The sequence below is a fragment of the Pan paniscus genome, chromosome 1 (genome assembly GCF_029289425.2).
Source record: "Pan paniscus chromosome 1, NHGRI_mPanPan1-v2.0_pri, whole genome shotgun sequence".
Lineage (NCBI taxonomy): Eukaryota > Metazoa > Chordata > Mammalia > Primates > Hominidae > Pan > Pan paniscus.
This window is the reverse complement of record NC_073249.2, coordinates 30,218,634-30,238,203: the sequence shown is the minus strand read 5'-3', so window position 1 is coordinate 30,238,203 and position 19,570 is coordinate 30,218,634. Positions and strand designations below refer to the sequence as shown.

Below are 19,570 nucleotides of genomic sequence, written 5' to 3'. Positions count from 1 at the left end.
TGTGGCCATTAATTTTATGTGTTTCTGCCCTCAAAAGCATAAAAGTATGAGGCAGGTGAGTCACACTCTGAGATCCACCAATTTCAAGGGGTCTACTCATTAGCTTTGGTGGGTTCACAAGCCCTCTAATGGGCATTCAGAGTACTGTGTGTGTGTGTGTGTGTGTGTGTGTGTGTGTGTTGTGTATTGGTTTCCCTTTCACTTGAGAGAGTCTGTAACTTTAAGCTAAATCTTAAATGAGACTATAAATACCCCCGCCATTGTCACCATCAATTTAATTGCCTTGCCATAGTACAGAGTCTCTTCTTCATTGGCTGACTGACCTCAGTACTCCAATCACACATGCCACACTTTAAGCTACCAGCCTTCCTGTATCATGGCTCTTTTGTTTCCTTGTCTTTTATGACCTAGTTATTTCTTGCTCATGGTCATGTTCTAGCTTTGCTTGGTTCTCACTACAAGATTTGACATTGGGCTTTGCAATTTTCAAAAATTTTGCTCCCCACACTAAGCTGAAAACCAGTCCTAATATTGTGATCCTGACCCTGGCCTTGGCTGGTTTTCTCCAAGAGGTGGCCTGTCACCTGTGTACCTCTGGTTACTGCTTACGTGCCAGAGTAACAAGTAGATGCCAGAGGAGTGTAGCGCTTCCCTCTTTGTTCATCCTTCCTGTTCAAAATATAACTCAATTAAAAGCATAATTTAACTCCAACAAGTAATATCTGAGACACTGTTCTAGGTATTTCAGGAGGACACAAAGAAATAAAACAGTTCTTGCTATTAAGGCAACTACAATTTAGTAGTTCACAGGGCTAGCCATGCAGGAAAAGTACTTAAACCTAGGTTTTCGTACCTCAAATCCATCGCACCTTCTACCACAGCTCAATGACAATTTTGTTTATAATTATTTTGAAATTGTGTATGTGTTTTCAGGTTTGCAAGAGTGTCTAATAAAGATATTTGTTTTCATTTATATTATATTATTTTGTTAACCCCTGTGAAGGAAAACTAAATAAATGCATATGAATGAAAATATATAATGAATGACAAACTAACATTTTGAATAATCACTGCTTTAAACTTCTCTTGTCACTTGCATCCTTTTTCTATTGTGATAAAAAGCACATAATGTAAAATGATCTTAACCATTTTTAAGTGTACAGTTCAGTAGTGTTAAGTATATTCACATTGTTATGAAACAAATCTCCTGAACTTTGTCATCTTGCAAATCTGAAAATTTATATCCATTAAACTACTAATCACCTTTTCCTCCTCTCTCCGGCTCCTGGTAACCACCATTATACTTTTTTTTTCTATGAATTTGACTACTTCAGATATTTCATATAAGGGAAAGCATACAGTGTTCGTCTTTTTGTGACTGCTTTATTCAAGTTAACATAATGTCCTCAAGATTCATCCATGTTGTAGCATGTGACAGGATGTTTTTCCTTTTTAAGGCTGAATAATATTCCATTACATGTATATATAATATTTTATTTATCCATTTATCTGTTGATGGACATTTGGGTTGCTTCCATCTCTTGGTTGTTGTGAATAGCACAGCTATGAGCATGAGTGTACAAATACATCTTTGAGCCCCTGCTTTCAATACTTTTGGGTATATACACCTGCATCCATTTTTAACCTACACAAAGAATATCTGCTCTTGAAGACTGACATTTTGCCATCAATCTATAAGAAAGTAAATTCCTTGGAAATATGACAAGACAAAATAATTGTATTAATTTGCCTTTCAAATATAAACTAAGGTAGATTTTTCAAAGCTTCTCGATTTTCTTCATATATAGTTATAATAAAAGAAAATCCATTGTCATACCTTGATGCCAATTATACACATATAGAAAATATTCATAAATATATATACACAGAGAAATATGCACATACACAGACACATCCTGAAAATAGTCTACTTCAGAATAAAGTGCACTTCCATTTTTCAAATTGCAAAAATTGACTTTATATTTTCTAATTATCTTTTTTTAAAGGTCTTTTTAAATTTTTTTTCCTGGCTTTTAAAAGTAATCACAGAAAGAGTAGGAAGAGATTAAGGCTGCTAAACTCAGCCATACAAGGAGGAAGGAGAATCACATGTGCTGATCTTTCTCATACTACTAACTAAAAGTTTATGTAGTGCAATTAAGAGTTTTGAACCATTATTTTATAAGTAGAGTTAAACATCAGAGGTATATTCATAAATGAGTGGCACATGTCACATATTTAAATTCTTTCAGGATCTCAGAACGACAGAACCTGGGGCTTCTCCATCAAGTCCTGCTCTCTTATTTCACAATTGGAGAAACGTGTCCAATGAGACTAAATGGCCTATCTAATGTTACATAGCTTGTCATCCCCGAAGCTGAAACAGGAACTCCTATCATTTCATTACTTCAACATTTTTTATATCTACCTATCTAATCTTCTCTTAAATGAATGTAGCAAAATACAGTAGATATTCTGACTGCATTCATAAGTAAATTACTCTTTTGGCTTTTATTTCTTTTCTTTGTAATAGACTATGCAATGCAATGACTTCCCCTCATCTCATGGTAGGATTTGAACTTCCCTGCCCTCAAGGGCCCAAAACCTGATTAGGGGTTGCTGTTGATTCTTGCCCTGGATTTCAAAAGCCTCAAAATTTGTTATAGAAGAAAAAAGTAATAGGTTCTAGAGTACAGAGACAAATATGAAGATTGCAGGAGGGATTCCTCAGACTCATATAAGCACTGAGTGGAAGTTGAATAAGAAGTGTTTCCAGAGGGTAACTTAGGAATTTGAGAACTGGCCATGAGAGGTGTCCAAATGGAAGAAGACCCATTTCCCAGATAAGAGGAGACAAATGGCAATGCAAAGAACATTGTTCTGGTGTCCAAGCATAAACACTGACCCTGTAGCCTGCACCCAAGGGAGGAAAGTTCACTGTCCTCCTCTAGGGCCTACACACTGCTTTGGTGTGTATCATGTTGACTGTTAATAATCCAGCAGAGTAATCACTATCCATTCTCCAAGGCTGCGTTTGGTCTGTGTTTGAGGAGCTCATGTATTCCCCTACCCCTACTGCCAATGCCATCTCAGTCCATCTCACAATGCCCCAGGTGACCCATCTGCTCTAAAAAGAGAATGAGACCATGCACATCTAGTAGTAAGGTAAAGTAGAGGAATGACCCATATCTGTATCTGGAAAGACTGGACTGAAAAAGATTAAGGTCCCCAGAACTGAGGCAATGATTATGTTAAAGTTTATAATCTCATTTATAAAAAGTATAGTTTTGCTGTTTTGTAAGAATTCAGGACCTTTAAGTTTGTTTCTAGTTTTTCTTTCATGAATGGACAGGGGGAATGCATAAAAGAAATCATTTTGTTTATCTATGACAAAATGTTAAATTACCTAAAGCTGAAGCTGAAGCATTTTGTGCAATGTGTGTATATTGTTTATATATATATGTGTGTGTGTGTGTGTGTATGTGTTTCTCTCTCTCTGAATGATGCAACAGGTGAAAACTAACCAATAGAGAGGATATGGTTTGATGCTTAAGAATGAGCCAAACAACAAACGGGAAACTGTGTACTGTCTGCGTGACAAATGCAACTTCATTTAACTGTTATCATTTGAAAATACCAAATATACTAATCTTGTTCATTGTTTTTGTTTCTTTTTTGAGACAGAGTCTTGCTCTGTCACCCAGGCTGGAGTTCAGTGGTGAGATCTTGGCTCACTGCAACCTCTGCCTCGGGGTTCAATCAATTATTGTGTCTCAGCCACCGGAGTAGCTGGGATTACAGGCATGCGCCACGATGCTCGGCTAAGTTTTTTTGTATTTTTAGTACAGATGGGGTTTCGCCATGTTGGCCAGGCTGGTCTTAAACTCCTGGCCTGAAGTGAACCGCCTGCCTTGGCCTCCCAAAGTGCTGGGATTACAGTAAGCCACTGCACCCAGGCAAAATATACCAATCTTAATGGCTGAACTTTCAATTGCTTTTCTGTTTTGAAAACTAAGTGTGGCCTAAAGCATTTCTCAACACACTGAAGAACAGTAAACTAAACTCCGACTTTGCCATTTATATCGTTAGATCCTAATTGATATTGAAACCCTGCAAAACAGGAGAACTTTTTCTTTTTCTTTTATTTTGTTTACTTGCTTTTTTAAGTTTAGAACTGAAGTTACCAAAAGGAGGTGCATATAGATTGGCAGAAAGCAAATGAGTAGCAACAAAAAATAATTAGGAGCTATATAAAGAGTAAAAGAATGTATGAATAGGAATCTTCCAGTGATAATATTCCCCCACCTTCAATAGGGCAAAAGATCCACCACAAAAGCAAATAGTCATCTTGAAACTTAATTACATTTCAAAGTAGTACAGTAACATGAAAGGAACAAAACATTTTTGTTCAACAGTTTGCCTACCAGATGGGATCTCTAAATATAGGTAATCTAAAACCTTTGCTTGTCCTATAAACAAATAAAGATGAAAGGAATAGCAACAATAGCTAAGCATTTAAATCACTGGAAATAAAATAGCACTTTGGTTAAGTGTGGAAGAATCTGGCTCATTCTAATAATGAATCTGGGAAGGCTGGAGTTCTCAGTGAAATTCAGAATACAGAAGGTTGCTTCTGGTATTTACCACCTGCTTATCTACCTGTTTAAACTGGTAGAATAGTCGGAAGAACGAATCAGGAACTAATAGCAGTAGACTTGGGAAAAACTAAAGAAGCACAGGAACACCTAATAAATAGAGACTCTAAAGGGCCACAATACAAATTCCAGACTTTTGTTTTTGAAATAAGAGTTGGGACATGCCCTTGCTTTACTTCTGTGCACTCATGTGTAAATGTGGGTAATAGTTAAGAACCTATGCTCTGGAGTCAAGCCCAGCATGTGAATCCAGGTTCTACAACTGACTGGCACTATGACTTTGAGCCAGGCTCCTTACCTCTTTGAGCCTCATTGACAAAAGCAGATAGTAATAGTACTGAGTTTTATTGGAATTAATTTATGACAGTTTTTGGCACCTACTGAATCCCATGAATATTAGTTGCTTATTATTATTAATAATCATTACTCTTAAATAATTATATTCTGATTTTTTGCTGTCTCAAAAGCGTGGGGTGGTGTACAGTAAGATTTTCAGGTAGTAAATGGAGTTCTAAGAGTAGAACTTAAAGCCTTCCCTGTATATCTCCAAGTGGTCTTTCCTAGTAGCACTGCCCTCTTCTCACCTGGCTAGGGAAGGTTATCTAGAACTCATATGGGGAAGGCAGGTCAAAAGACAGAGGTTTTTCTTTTAAGAATTGGCTATCAGAGCTCAGCCTACCCTAGTTTGTCCTCCTCAGGGACTTCACTTATACAACTCTCTGCTGCAGATCTATGGGCTTTGGAGAAATGACTCAGAATTTCTTTTTGATTTGGTTAACTAATGGCATGTAGGACCATTCTGGTTGATGGTATTGTTATTAATATAACACCATGATAGCTTAGAGCTGATTTTAGCAACTAATGTTGATAGTAAACAGTTTACTTACCTGGAAGTAGGGTGATTACCTGGAACAAATAAAAGGTAAGTTGTAATTGCTAAAATGTAATGCAGACTACAATGAATGGAAGGCCAGTGTTTAATGGTACTTAAGCTTTTACTGGGTTATTTTGTTGAATTTTACATGAGGCAAGAGCAACCTGCTGGGGCCACTGCCTTCAGTATTAAAAGATACCTATGTTTTGGCCTTTATAGAGGAAATAATTCCATTTCTTAGTATTTTTAAAATTATGGTAAAATACACATAAAATTTACTAAGTGTACAGTTCACTGGCAGTTATTAACACTGTTGTACAACCATCATCACTGTCCATTTTTAAAAATGTTTCACTATCTAAGCAGAAACTCTTGTACTCATTAAACAACAACCTCCCAACTCCCTCTTCCCTTAGGCCCTGGTAACCTCTAATTTCACTTTCTGTCCCTATGCATTTGCCAATTCTAGATATCTCATGTAAGTGGAATCATACAATTATTTGTCCTTTTGTGTCTGGCTAACTTCACTCGGCATAATGTTTTCAAGGTTCATCCATGTTGTAGCATGTATCCGAATCACATTCTTTTTACAGGCTGAATAATATTCCATTCCAATATGTACATAGCACATTTTGTTCATCTCTCCATCTGTAGGTGAACATTTGAGTTGTTTCCACCTTTTGGTACTTGTGAATAATGCTGCTATAGAACACTGAAGTACAAGTATTTGTTTGAGTCCCTGCTTTCATCTCTTTTGGGTATATACCTAGGAGTGGAACTGCTAGATCCTATGCTAACTCAATGTTTAACTTGTTGAGGAGCCACCAAATTATTTCTATTGCCGCAACATCATTTTACATTCCCATCAGCTATGCACAAGGTTTCTAATTTCTACACATCTTCACCAATACTTATTTTCTGTTTTTTTGATAAGAGCCATTCTAATGGTTATATAAAGCAGAATCTCATTAAATTAGATTTGCTTTGTAAACTATTTATTAAAAATAAGAGACACGAAGAGAACTTATTATTATATGCTTTGCTTACCCTGTATATCAAGAGCTGCAAACATCCTGTGCGAGTCCCAAAGTGAAAGGTAAAATATGGTTCTATCTATTAAATTTTAAACATAGTAACACTAATATTTCTCCAAATAAGGTAATCTTGAGTTTTGGGATTGCATTTAAAATTCCTACAGCAAATGCTCAGGATATAAACATATCCATTAGTCATTACAGAAGTCCACACGAGGCTGACACACGTAGAATACCATTATTAGCAAAACTAAACTCAGTACAGTTACAACTGCCTCAAACTTGACCCCAAAGTATTGAAAGCTCCTCAGAGAGCGGGCCAGCAGCGCTGCGCATGCGCGCTCCCAGGCGCGCTCCCGCGCGTGCCTGCGTATTTGCGTGCGCGGCCCCGCGCGGCAACGCAGGGGCGGAACCGCATGACTGGCAGTGGTATCAGCGATGGCGGCTGCGTCGGGGTCGGTTCTGCAGCGCTGTACCGTGTCGCCGGCAGGGAGGCATAGCGCCTCTCTGATCTTCCTGCATGGCTCAGGTGGATTTCAATTTTACGTCCTGGTTTTCTACAGCTCGGGAAACATCCTCCCCTCGGTTACCCCAGTATTGCCCAAGTGGAGGTGTCGCCGGGCCCAAATAGGGCCCAGTGGGTGGCTCTCCCGTCGCCAGCCCCGGCTGTAGATGCACGGGCAGCGCCACCTGCCCCCAGCCTCCCCAGTTAGTCTTCCTCTTTCTATCGGGCGGTCACTGGTCCACCACCCTCGCTTTGGGGCCTTGTGTCCCGCCGCTCAGCCAGCCCTCCATCCCCACAACACACCTCCCCATTCCTCGCCCCAAGTTTAAACAGAGCAAGTTAGTAAGGTAAGTCTTCTGCTAGGGGGAAATTGTTTAGTGTTTTTCATTATCAGCTACTAGTGATTTTTCAGTCGTAATTGCCCATTGCTTTTTCCAGGCTCCCATACTAATGTAGACAATTGAGATTCACAGTTAACTTAGATACTGTTTACAGATTATCTCTTTTCTGTAAGCCACTGTGCCATGGCTGGAGTGCTTTCTCTCACTTTCCTTTTTGCTGCTTCTCTTTCCTTCCTTTCCCTTTCCCGCCTGTGTCATTAAACTTCCAAGATAGACTACAGGGGCAGGACCCCCAGGGACAGGCATCTTCCACTGCCTGCCCTTAGTGACGTGTGCTTAATGCTGTATCGTTACTTAACACTCATCTGTAATCACTTTTGTCTGTCTTCCCCACTGGATTGTGAGCTTCCCACTGGATTATGAGAGTAAGGGCCCTTGTGTCAACCTTTGCACCCCCAGTGCTTGGCCCAGGGTAAGCTCTCAGGAAATGTTTTTTAAAGAAATGAGATGCAGCCGGTGTCCTCAGGGGGCCTACCTAAAGTTAAAAACAAAAACAATCCAATTAGTTTGAGTCAGCAGTGCATGGAAGATCACAAGACAGTGCATGGTTTCCTGCCAAGTGAATTGTAAGAGAAAAAAATGTGGTTAGGCATTATTAAGGCATTTGGAAGATGAAAAGCTTGTCAGACTTTTCGAAGAAAGTGGTCTTTGAGCCGAGACGGGTAGGCTTAAATGGGACGGTGATTGGAAGGGAATTGGAAAGGTACTGGGCAGAGACCTGGAAAAGGGCAATTGTGGGAGGTATTCTCTTTATTTTGAAAATGAGGCCAGACAGGTTCAGCAGCTTGGCCAAGGTCTCTTAGCTGTTACTGTGAGTAGTGGCGGATTTGGGATTAGAACCCAAAGCTCTTCGACCTCAAACTCAGGGCTTTGGTGGGGTAAGGTGAAAAAGTTTGAACTAGGATATATTGTTTTGGAGATAGGGAAGAAGAGGTCCAATAGTGTTTAAAGGGAAAGACTTGGCATATATTTAGAAGGTGACGTGTGTAAGATGACAGCGGTACTTAATAACTAGGAGACTGGTAGTACTATTTAGGGCTCCAAGAGTGTTCATTTATAAGTACCCAGAAATTCCCCAACACTGTACCCTTTCTCATAATCAATTCTCATTATCTTTAGGAAGAACTCCTAGACTATGTTCTTTTTTCCCCTGGACCTCTTTGCTTAAAATAACTATCCTTTTTTTGAATTTCAGATTACATTTTTATAACCTGTAAGGGTATGTCTCTAAAATTCAGAGTCATGTATGTATGTATTTTTTCCTTTGTACTTTGAACCAAGAATTTATTCAAAGAATTCTGCCAAGTATGCGAGTATAATGTGATTCCTATATATTTAAATCTCCACTGAAGTAAATAAAACCTTATTGGGAGTAGGTCTTTATCATCTTTATCATTGGGAGTAGGTCTTTATCATCCAGTAGGTCTTTAGCAGCTAGTGATTTTACATTCAACTTTAATGTATGTGGTTATGTTATAGGAGATGTTTGGTTTCTGCTTAACTAGAATATGGGCAAACCAATTCTGTTTTATCACACTCAGTTTTGCCATACTGTTAACCAGTTTTAACAGTTTTACTATGGAATAAGGTACTAGCTTTTTAAAAAGTGGACATTGTGAATGGATAGATGTTGTTTTGCAGCTGCATTCTTACTCTTCGAGGCTGAAAAAATGTTATTAAAGACAGATTTTGTGTTTTCAAATAAAAAACCTTAAAAGCTTGAGATTTTCTTCTAGGAGATAGCAGCCATAGAAGAACATATGGGAGTGTAAATTATATGTAGCCAACTTAATTTGAGCCTTTTCTATTAATAAAGTACTAAAGGCGGACCTTCTTTTAAGATGATAAAAATAAATGATAGGTTAATGAGTTTTGTTCAGTCTCTCAGATCAGATTAATTCACTCCTATTTGCTCCCATAGGACACTGGTTCTTCTTTCAGTGGTAGTCATCATACTTGTAATTATGTAATGTAATGTCTGTATTCCACACTAAGCTAGTAGGTCCACAAAGCCCAAACCATGTGTCTTGTTTATGGCTTTCTTCTTGTGTAGTAAGGCTCAGCAAGTTGACTGAGTAGCTTCTTGGTAAAGTCACCAGTAAGCTCAGGCTCTATGTCGCTCAATGTAATGGACATTTTCAGTCGTCCTCTTACGTGAACTGTCATCTGCATTCAGCTTTCTTCTCAAAAAACTCTCCTGGTTCTTTTTCTGTCTTGATTTGCTCCTTCTGGTTTCTTTTGCAGACTCATCCTCCTCTACCTGGCCATTAATGATGGGGTTTCTCTAAATTTGGTCCAAGGTCTTTTCACTCTACATTTTTCTCCCTAGGCTAATCACAGAAGTCTCCTAGAGATACCCATTTGTGTCACTGGTGTATAGGTAAAAATAGAACCTTTGAATTTCTGTGGGGATTCATAGATTCTATTTTTGAGCTCTAGACAAGTTCATCTAACTGCCTGATAGACATTCATTCATGAATCCATTCATTCAAGAAATATATCACAGCCTCCATGTGTAAGGCACTGTTCTGTGCTCTGATCATGCAGCAATGAAAAAAACAAATCACTGCTCTCATGGAGCTTATGTTCTAATGAAGTAAATAAATACTACAGTAGAAGGTAGTAAGTTTTATGGAAACAAGGAAAGCAGGATAAGGGGATTCTTCCATGGATGAGAAGTTGGAACAGTGTTACAATTTTAAATAAAGTAGTCAGGTTATGCCTCACTGCAAAGATGACAGAAGATGAAACTTCACAGCTAGACTTAGACTTGGCTTTAAAGCCAAGTCGGAGGCTCCAGGGTAGGGTCCTTGACATGTTCAAGGAACAGCAGTAAGGCTAGTGTGTCTGGAGTGAGAAGAACAGGAAGGGATATCCAAGAGGGTACTGGCATCCAGGTAGTGTAGGGCAGGGGTTGGCAAACTTTCTGCAAAAAGTCAGGTAAGCATTTTAGCTTTTGTGGGCCATGTAAGGTCTCTTCCCCATAGTTTTCCCTTCTCTCTCTTTTTGAGAAAGGAGTCTTTAATAATGTAAAACTCATTCTTAGCTTATCCTCCTTAAGGACCCTAGGCTGGATTTTGTCCTCCCCTCTAGCTGTCCATAGTTGCTCAATCAACCCATGGTATAAGACCTTGTATGCATTACAAAGAGGCACCTCACACTCAACCTGTGTATGCCTGTTGCTTATGTTTCCTGTCTAGGCAGGTGTCTAGTATTGTTCACCCAGTTACTCCGGCCAGAAGCCTGTTAGTCATCCATGAAACCTTTTACTGTTGACCCTTTATAACAAATCCGTTGCCAATCTCTATTAATTTTACCACCTAAATTTCTCTAGTATCTGTTTCTATCTACATCATCGCGTAGTCTAAGCATGAACGGTAGTTTCCTAACTGATCTCTGTACATCTACTTTTGCTCTCTTTCAATTCTGTCTTGACACAGCTTCCAGATTGATCCTTTAGAATCATGCCAACCTTTCTGTCAGAAATATTCATGACTTCTTCATGAACAGATTTGTCACGTTCCTACAGTTTCTCTGGTCTCATTTTATAGACACTGCTCTTTTCATTCTCTGCTTGTCAGTTCTTACATGTCATACTGCTCCCTCTTATCCAGAATCCTGGCACCTGCCCTTTCCTCGGCCTGGGATACTTTTTTCTTCTGCCCTGCACTTCTCACCATCCTGTAGACTTCAGTTCAAACCATTCAGCAACTATATTTGGATACCCAGTTTTTGTCAGTCCTGTTCTAGGCACTATGTGAACAAATAACTCAGATAAAATACGTAATAAACTTCCTCTTGCAGAGTTTATAGGCTAGTGCATTTATTGTTGAACTCCATAAACCCAGTCAGTTGTGAATAAAATAAATATTTGCAACACCAAGTGTCTCATTTTTGAAGCAGGTACATTTGCCTTTCACATTTATTTGCGTGATTTTTTGACTAATTTCTGTTTTTCACAATATGCTACACACTCCATGAGAATAGGGACTCTATTCCTCCCTTACCCCGCCATCATTGCCTCTCTAGCAGTGAACACAGTGCTTGACACATTAACAGGGATTCAATAGGCAGTTTTTGAACTGATACCTTAATGAGTTAATTGATTAAAAAATTAAAGTTGTGACCTTCATTTCCTCCTCAGGACTCCATAAGATGGACTTATATTTCCTTCCATTTTTTTCTGTAAATACATATACATTAATATTTATATGGCTTTTTATTACTTACCAGCTTTGGAGTAGATAATTCTTCTTTTAGGTCATGTAAACATGTTGTCAAAATTAAATTATGATTTTTTCAAGTTAAAAATAAAATTACACTGAACACACATTTTGGACTTTTTTTAACCAAGAAAATTAGGTTCTTCTAACTACAGAAGTTTAACAGTCACTTTAGGAATTTATTACTATTAAGAATAGGATAAGAAATGACTATTAAAAGTCACATATAAATACAGAAATAAAATTTTTTTTAGAAAAATCAATTTATTTATTTATTCCTGTACTACCCACTAAACAAATTAGGTAACTTAAAACTTAAGCTTAAACAAGATCTTCAGAGTAATCAATGGTGAAGCCAGGAGTAAAATAATCAAAATTATTGCTAGTTATTGAGACCTAGTTAGTTAATTCATATTAGTAAGTCAGTTTCTATATGGTTATTATGGTGTATGGAGGTTTTTTAAATCCTTTATTCCATCCTCTGTGTGACATAGAAGTTTTAGACTGCTTTGAAATGCATTGTATGACTAAAATATTTATTTTAATCTAGATTTTGTGATTCCTCAGGTGATTCTGGACAAGGATTAAGAATGTGGATCAAGCAGGTTTTAAATCAAGATTTAACATTCCAACACATAAAAATTATTTATCCAACAGCTCCTCCCAGGTATGCAGTAATTTATCTCACTTGTCAACATAACTCTGTGGCATAAAATATATATAAAGAGATGTGCCAGCTAGGTGTTCTTTAAGCTTCATTTTGTATTTAAGATACTTTAAATTAGAGTACTTTGTCCCCAGAATGTATTCTTTATTGCAGTTACACTGTTGGACCAAGTTTTGCCAGGTGAGTAATTTATTCCCTTTCTGTAAAGCATTCCCTAAAGCTCTGAATTTAAACTGTGTCCCAAGCATGGCTTATGTAACTCTGCTTCCTCTTGCCCTGCAGATTGCTCAACTTTCATACTTCTTCCCTACATTCACCCCAAAAGGAAACTTAATAACTCCAACAAGTATAATCTTTCTAATAATTTAGTTAAGCCAGAGTTCATAATCTCTGGGAAAGGGTTTTATGGCATTCTTTCCACATTTAAAAGGATTATTAAGAAACAATGTTATGCTTTTTTAATCAGTAAACCAGAATAGGAAGATAGAATTGACTACTTAATAAATATTTAGGTTATATAACCTGTAGGTGTGTGCAAAAAATTCACAGTACTAAAACTGCTATAGTTTTGAGGTCAAACTGCTCTTTGTAAATATTAAATTAACATCTGCATAGTCTTTTATTCGGAACACATGCCGTAAATCAGGGATTGGGATTTTTTTTTGGTAAAGTGAAATGATGTGTGGAGCTACGCCCCAATCTGATTTTTCTCATAATCTGTTCTTGATTTTTTTTGTTTCTTTTTCTTCTTCTTTTTTTTTTTTTTTCCAGACAGAGTCTCACTCTGTTGCCTAGGCTGGAGTGCAGTGGTGCAGTCTTGGCCCACAGCAGCCTTTGCCTCCCAAGTTCAAAGGATTCTCCTGCCTCAGCCTCCTGCCTAGCTGAGAATACAGGCATGTGACACCACACCCAGCTAATTTTAAAGACAAGGTTTTGCCATGTTGGCTAGGCTGGTCTGGAACTGTTGACCTGAGGTGATCCACTCACCGCGGCCTCCCAAAAGTGCTGGAATTACAGGCATGAGGCACTGCGCCTGGCCTGTTCTTGATTTTTTTCTTATCAGGCATACTATGCAAATGCCTTGCTTTATATTTCCATTAACTTAGTATTAAGGAGAAATAAAACCAGAACTTCAAGGACGCTTTTATATGTACTAATAAGAATTTACTTACTTTAATTGATAGAATTGAAAAAGGGAGAACAAAATGATAATGTAAGACTGAAGACTCAAAGGAGTTATTATTTAAATGTAATTTTAGTAGAGTTTAAAAGTTTGGTAATCTAGTTAAAAGACCCAATCACCAGTGGTTATTTTTGTGCTATAAATTGCATGTCTTTGAAAATGTCAAAAAAGCTTCTTGTTACTGATTTTTAGGATAGTTGAAGTTGGAAGGAAGAAACGTAGTGGTATTTCTGCTGGGATGAAAGATAAGTTCATTTCTACCTAAATATAAATACAATTGTCTGATTAATCATAAGACCACTGAAAACCTTATTCTAGGAATTAATATTTTTTATCTTAAGAATTTCATGTCATTACCAATTGTGATAGGAATTCTAGGCAGTATTTCTCAAACTTTAGGCCAGAGTTATTTCAGAAAATCCAAAAATCTCCATGTGCACTAAGCATTATTTGTGGGTGCTGTTGTGATTTAGTAAAGTATGAAATCATTGGACCAGCTTCATGGTAACTTTTTGTTACACAGTTTTATAACCAATAGCTATTTGAACAGATCATCAAACGTTTTAGACCATACTCACCAATAGAAATGTAATATGAGCTACATATAAATTTAAATTTTCTTGATACCACATTATAAAAAGGAAGAAATACGTAAAATTGATTTTAATAATATATTTTATTTAACCCAGTATATTCAAAATATTCAACATGTAATCGGTATAAAATTATTAAAGTGATATTTTATATTTTTTACACTAAATTTTTGAAAATTGGCATGTTTTACATGTACGACACATCTTACTTCTGATGCTAATTACACTGAAATTAAATAGTAGTAAAAATTAGGTTCCTCAAGTTGCCCTGGCTACATTTACGTGCTTCATAACCTTATGTGGTTAGGGGCTGCCATTTTCTACAGCTTAGTTTTAGAACTTAAAGAGGAGTTCCCATATACAGTAGATTGGGAGCCACTGTTCTAGATCAAGTCATCATTTTTACTTATTGGTTTGCTCGGGTTTTCACTTATTAGTAGCAAAACATAGAAGATTTCCAACACATTACTTTAAATATTAAATTATTTAATTGCAATAGAAAATGAAACTGGCATAAACAAATTTGAGAACAAACATAGTTGACTCTTAATAAGCATAAAAAGCATAAGGCTCAGTTTGTGGGAGCAAAAGTGTGAGGGTGTGCAAGAATGAAGCCTCTTGATCTGGACCATTTGGTCTTCCATGGGCATTAGATATAGGAATACATGGCTTTGGTTAATACTATGAGGCAGTTCAGTGGAGGTCAGTTAAGAGAGATAATATCATACTTAGTATATTATAATTAGCTGATTTTTTTCCTACCTTATGCTGGACTAATTTTCTAGAGCAGTTTATATGATACTTACGTCTGTATCCCTACAGACACTGAGGGATACTGTATCTCTAAGCACTTAGCACAGAACCTGCCAAATAGATGTTTAGTGAATATTGAATAAATATCTTGCAGTATTTGCTTGTTGTTATAATTTAAAATAGTGTAATAGGAATGAGTAATTGTGGGTATTTATATATAATACTAATATTTTAATTGTGTAATAGTTTATGCCTATGTGAGGTTTTAAAAAGTGTATTTTGTTGTGGTAAATAACCTAAGAATTGTTGTTCATAAGGGGTTGCAATTACTTGTCCTAAGACTTGACCCTGCAATAGATTAATTGAGTGAGCACCAGATTATGGGCCAGTTTTAACTAATGAGTCTCAAATTGAGGAGCACTGCGGTATCGTTAAGCCTGTAGCTTTTAACTGGTTTCCAGACTTCAGAATGCTGTTTGATAGTATTTTATTAGAATGCTCTGGCATTCATGGTGTACTTTGCTGTTTTAAGACTTCTGACTGGTGTTCCTAACACATTACCCTGTTTAGGCAAGCAGTTTGGGCATAGATTTATTGTCGTTGCTTTTGTAGCATAATATGGCTTCATTTGGGGTTTTAAGGATAGTTGCTACCTTCCATCTATTATGGCAGTGTTTCTTGTGCTGCTAATAAGAGAGATTCTGGTGTCATCTACCTTGCTTGTTACCTTTCCGGTGACGTCAAAAGGAGGCATGTGATAGATACGTGCCTTCCTTAACTCTCACTCTTTTTAATGTGATTGGTACAGGATAAAAATGAATTTTAATAACCTTTTTAAAAATTTATCAAGGTTTCATGCTTTAACATGTTGCTACATACTTTCCGATATTGTCCACATTTCTGGTATTTATTCTCTCTCCTGATTTTTTTCTTTCACCACTTGTAAACCCATAAGTTTTTCTGTACTATGGATATTTCATTGACTATGTTATTCCTATAAGGTATATTGAAGATATCACTTGGCTTGTAAAATCATTCCATTGATGGCATGTAAATGATATTCAGGGTTTACCTGCCTGTTAGTTGGCCAGTTTTGTCCTAGAATATATCTAATCTCTTGTTACATGGAAGTGATGCTTACTATTATGTGGCTTTACCCAAGCCAGTATTTATAGAAATGAGTGAAAATGAAATGTATAAAAGCAGGTTAAGCTTTATTAACTTTGGTACACAATGCCAAGCATATTTCCAGAGGGGCTGTAACAATTGACAGCCTCACCAGCAGTATTCAAGATTCCCATTTGTCTCACATCCTCCTGAACACTTTCCATTGTCTTTTTAATTTTAGCCAAACCAGTAGATGTGTAATGGTATCCTATTGTGATTTTTATTAATATTTCTTTAATACTAATGATGTTGCACACTGTTTTATGTGCTTATTGAGCATTTAAATATCCTCAAAAGAAATGCCCACTCAGATTATTTGCCCATTCTTTTATTTGGTCATCTTTTTCTATTGATTTGTTGGAGTTCTGTAGTTTTTTGGATACAGTTTATTATTGTTGTTGGATATATGAATACAAATACCTTCTCTTTGTGGTTTGCATTTTCACATTCTTAATGACATCTTGTGGACATAAGTTCTAACATGTTTCTTTAAAATTTACAGTGAAATACAAAAATTGTATGTGCATAGTTAATTTTGATAAATTATAGTACAGAGAATTTTGGTAAAATTATGCACCTATTTACCTCAATTAAGTTGGAGAATATTCTCATCACCCCAGAAAGTTTCCTTGTGCTTCTTTCAAGTCAATTCCCATCTCATGTATTATTGTTTGCATATCTATTACTGTAGCATAGTTTGGCTTGTTCTTGAATTTCAGTTAAATTGAGTCACTTAATGAGTGACTTAATGGAATCTTGTGTCTGGCTTCTTTTATTCAAATTGGTATTTTTGGGATTCATCTATATGTGTGTATCAATAGTTCAATTTTTAAAATTCTAAGTAGGTATTATATAAATACAACACAGTTTGTTTATTTATCTATTGTTGTTGCACGTTTGGATCATTTCCAGTTTTGAGATCTAATGAATAATGCTACCATAAATATTCTTGTTACATGTCTTTTTGTGAGCATAATTTGAATTCTTATCTAGACTCTATTCCATTGGTCTAATCTTATAGTAGTACAAAATTGTTGTAATTATCACAGCTGTATAGAAAATTTTGAAACCAAGTGGTGTAAGTTTTGCTCATTCTATGTTACTTGCATTTACGTGTAAATTTTAGAACCTGCTCTTCAATTTTACAAAACACCTGTTTGGATTTTGATTGAAATTGCATGGAATCTAGTTTGATTTAGAGAAAATAGATGCCTTCTAATACATACACATGGTATGTCTCACCATTTACTTAGGTCTTTATTAATTTCTCTCAGAAGTGATTCGGAGTTTTTAGTGTAGAAGTCTTTTGCTAAATTTATTTACAAGTATTCTGTTTCTTCATGTTATTGTAAATGGAATTTTAAAAAACTTAATTTTCAAATTGTTGCTAGTACAGAGAAATAAATTTTAGTTTTTTATTTTGTCCTTGTATCCTTCTATCTTTCTAAATTCACTTATTTCTAGTACTTAGTATATTCCTTATGAATTTCGTGTGTGCATTTTATTTCATTGTCTTGCTTTTTTGGACTTGTTTGAACTTCCAGTACAATGTTAAATAGAAGTGAGTACTTCCTTCCTGTGTAATCTTAGAGGGGAAGTGTTCAGTATTTCACTGTTAAGTGTGGTGTTAGTTCTAGGGTTTTTTGTATATATGCCTTTTTTTTATATTGAGGACATTTCTTTGCCTAATTAGCTGAGAGGTTTCTTTGTGAATTTATCAAATGCTTTTCTGTGTCCTTTGAAACAGTCATGGTTTTTATCTTTCATTTTGTTAACACAGTGAATTACATTAATGGATTTCCAAGTCTTAAACCAACCTTACATTCCTGGGATAAACCCTTTTGTAATGTATTATCCTTTTTATATGTATCTAAATTTGTTTTGCTAATACTTTGGTAAAGAATTTTATGTCTGTGTCATGAGGAATATTGTTCTGTGATTTTCTTTAATGCCTTTGAAAAACGTTATCATCGGGGTTATGCTAGTCACTTAAAAGCATTGGGAAGGATTCCCTTCTCTGTGTCTGAGTTTACGTTATTTCTTCCTTAAATATTTGATAAAATTCACTATTGAAATTACCTGGACCTGAGATTTCCTTGTATGAAGGTTTTGATAATGAATTCAATTTCTTTCATAGAACCAGGATATTCAGATTTTATATTTATTTTTAGGCCAGTTTTGATAATTTGTATTTCTCATGAAATTTGTATCTTTTTTCTGATTTGTCAAATTTATTGACAAAAAGATGTTCATGATATTTCCTTTTAATGCTTTTATGATTTGTTGTTGATAACTTTTATTTCATTGCTGGTAATAATTTGTATATTTTCTCTTTTTTTTCGTGGTTCATCTTACCAAGAAGTTACCAATTGTATTAATCTTTTATAGAACCAGCTTTGGCTTTCTTATTTTCTCTCTTATTTGCTTTCTATTTCATTTATATCTATTCTTATATTTCTTATTTTCTTCTATTTACATTAAATCTATACATTTCTCACTAATCATTACTTTAGCTAAGTTCCACTAATTTTTTTCTTTCTTTTTATTTATGTTGAAATGTTTTCAAATCTAAATGGTCCCATTGCTGTACTTGTATAACAGACCACCCCAAATAATAATAGTTTTGTTATGTTCACAAATTTTATGGGCTAAGAATTCAGAAGGGGGATGGTGGTTATGACTTGATCTGGGGCCTCTCCTATGGGAAAACTTGAAGATTGGTAATGACTCGTCGTGTGATTGCCAGGAACTGGAATCATCTGAAGGCTCACTCACATATATGGCATAATGCTGCATATTAACTGGGACCTGCCTTTGGTCTTATTACCGTAACACCTATGTGAGACCTCACCATGTAGTATCTTGGGCTTCCTGGCAGCATGGAGGCTGGATTCCAAGAGCAAGTGTCTAAAGAGAACCAGACCTAAAGACTTAGTGTTAACAGTAACATAGTACTCTTCCCTCATTAGTTAAAAGACTGCTTAGAATCAAGCAGAGAAAACATAGACTTCTGTTTCTTAATGAGGTGTCAGACAGAGTTACACTGTAAGAAGGGCATGTGGGATGGAAGGTATTTTTCTGGCCACTTATGGAAAATTTAGTTCTGGGACCTATATAACCCCATGGGACCTAAATAACCCATAAGTTCTGGGTCCTAAATAACCCATGAGTTATTTAGAAACATGTTGTTTCCAGATATTTGGAGCTATTCTAGATATTCTTATTACTGTTGATATCTAGTTTCATTTCATTATTATTAGAGAAAATATCCTGTATGATTTTCTTCTTTTGATATTCATTGGGACCTTTTTATGGCTTTGCATATGGTCTATCTTGGTGACTGTTACTGTGCATTTCTGCGTGTCGCGTTCTATAAATGTTAATGGTTCAAGGTATTTGAAAGCATTACACAAATTCTGTATATGCTTAGTGATTATTTTTCTAAGTTGTTCTATTAGTTACCAAGGGATGGGTATTAAAATCTCTAGCTATGATTGTAGATTGGTCTGTTTCTC

The 19,570-nt window shown here is 36.2% G+C and overlaps 1 protein-coding gene and 1 long non-coding RNA gene across 13 annotated transcripts in view; one reads left to right on the top strand and one right to left on the bottom strand.

Annotated features, from left to right (window-relative positions):
* Positions 1-6,936, bottom strand: part of LOC103785341 (uncharacterized) — a 126,898-nt gene extending 119,962 nt beyond the window's left edge. The window contains exon 1 of the long non-coding RNA XR_008624382.2: positions 6,577-6,936. This is a non-coding gene — a long non-coding RNA (uncharacterized LOC103785341). The remainder of the gene's footprint in view (positions 1-6,576) is intronic.
* Positions 6,937-19,570, top strand: part of LYPLAL1 (lysophospholipase like 1) — a 302,495-nt gene continuing 289,861 nt past the window's right edge. For 9 of the 12 annotated variants that reach the window (XR_008624371.2, XR_010110061.1, XR_008624365.2 and 6 more), the window contains exons 1-2: positions 6,937-7,092; positions 12,260-12,359. Coding sequence is in view for 5 of the 12 variants with exons in the window: in XM_003814131.6 (XP_003814179.3) it covers positions 7,002-7,092; positions 12,260-12,359 (191 nt within the window). In the remaining 7 variants the exon portion in view is untranslated. Of the gene's footprint in view, positions 7,093-8,002; positions 8,132-12,259; positions 12,360-12,512; positions 12,540-19,570 lie in introns of those variants that run through there. The other 3 variants (XM_063597124.1, XM_034947070.3, XM_034947085.3) reach the window with 2 other exon arrangements.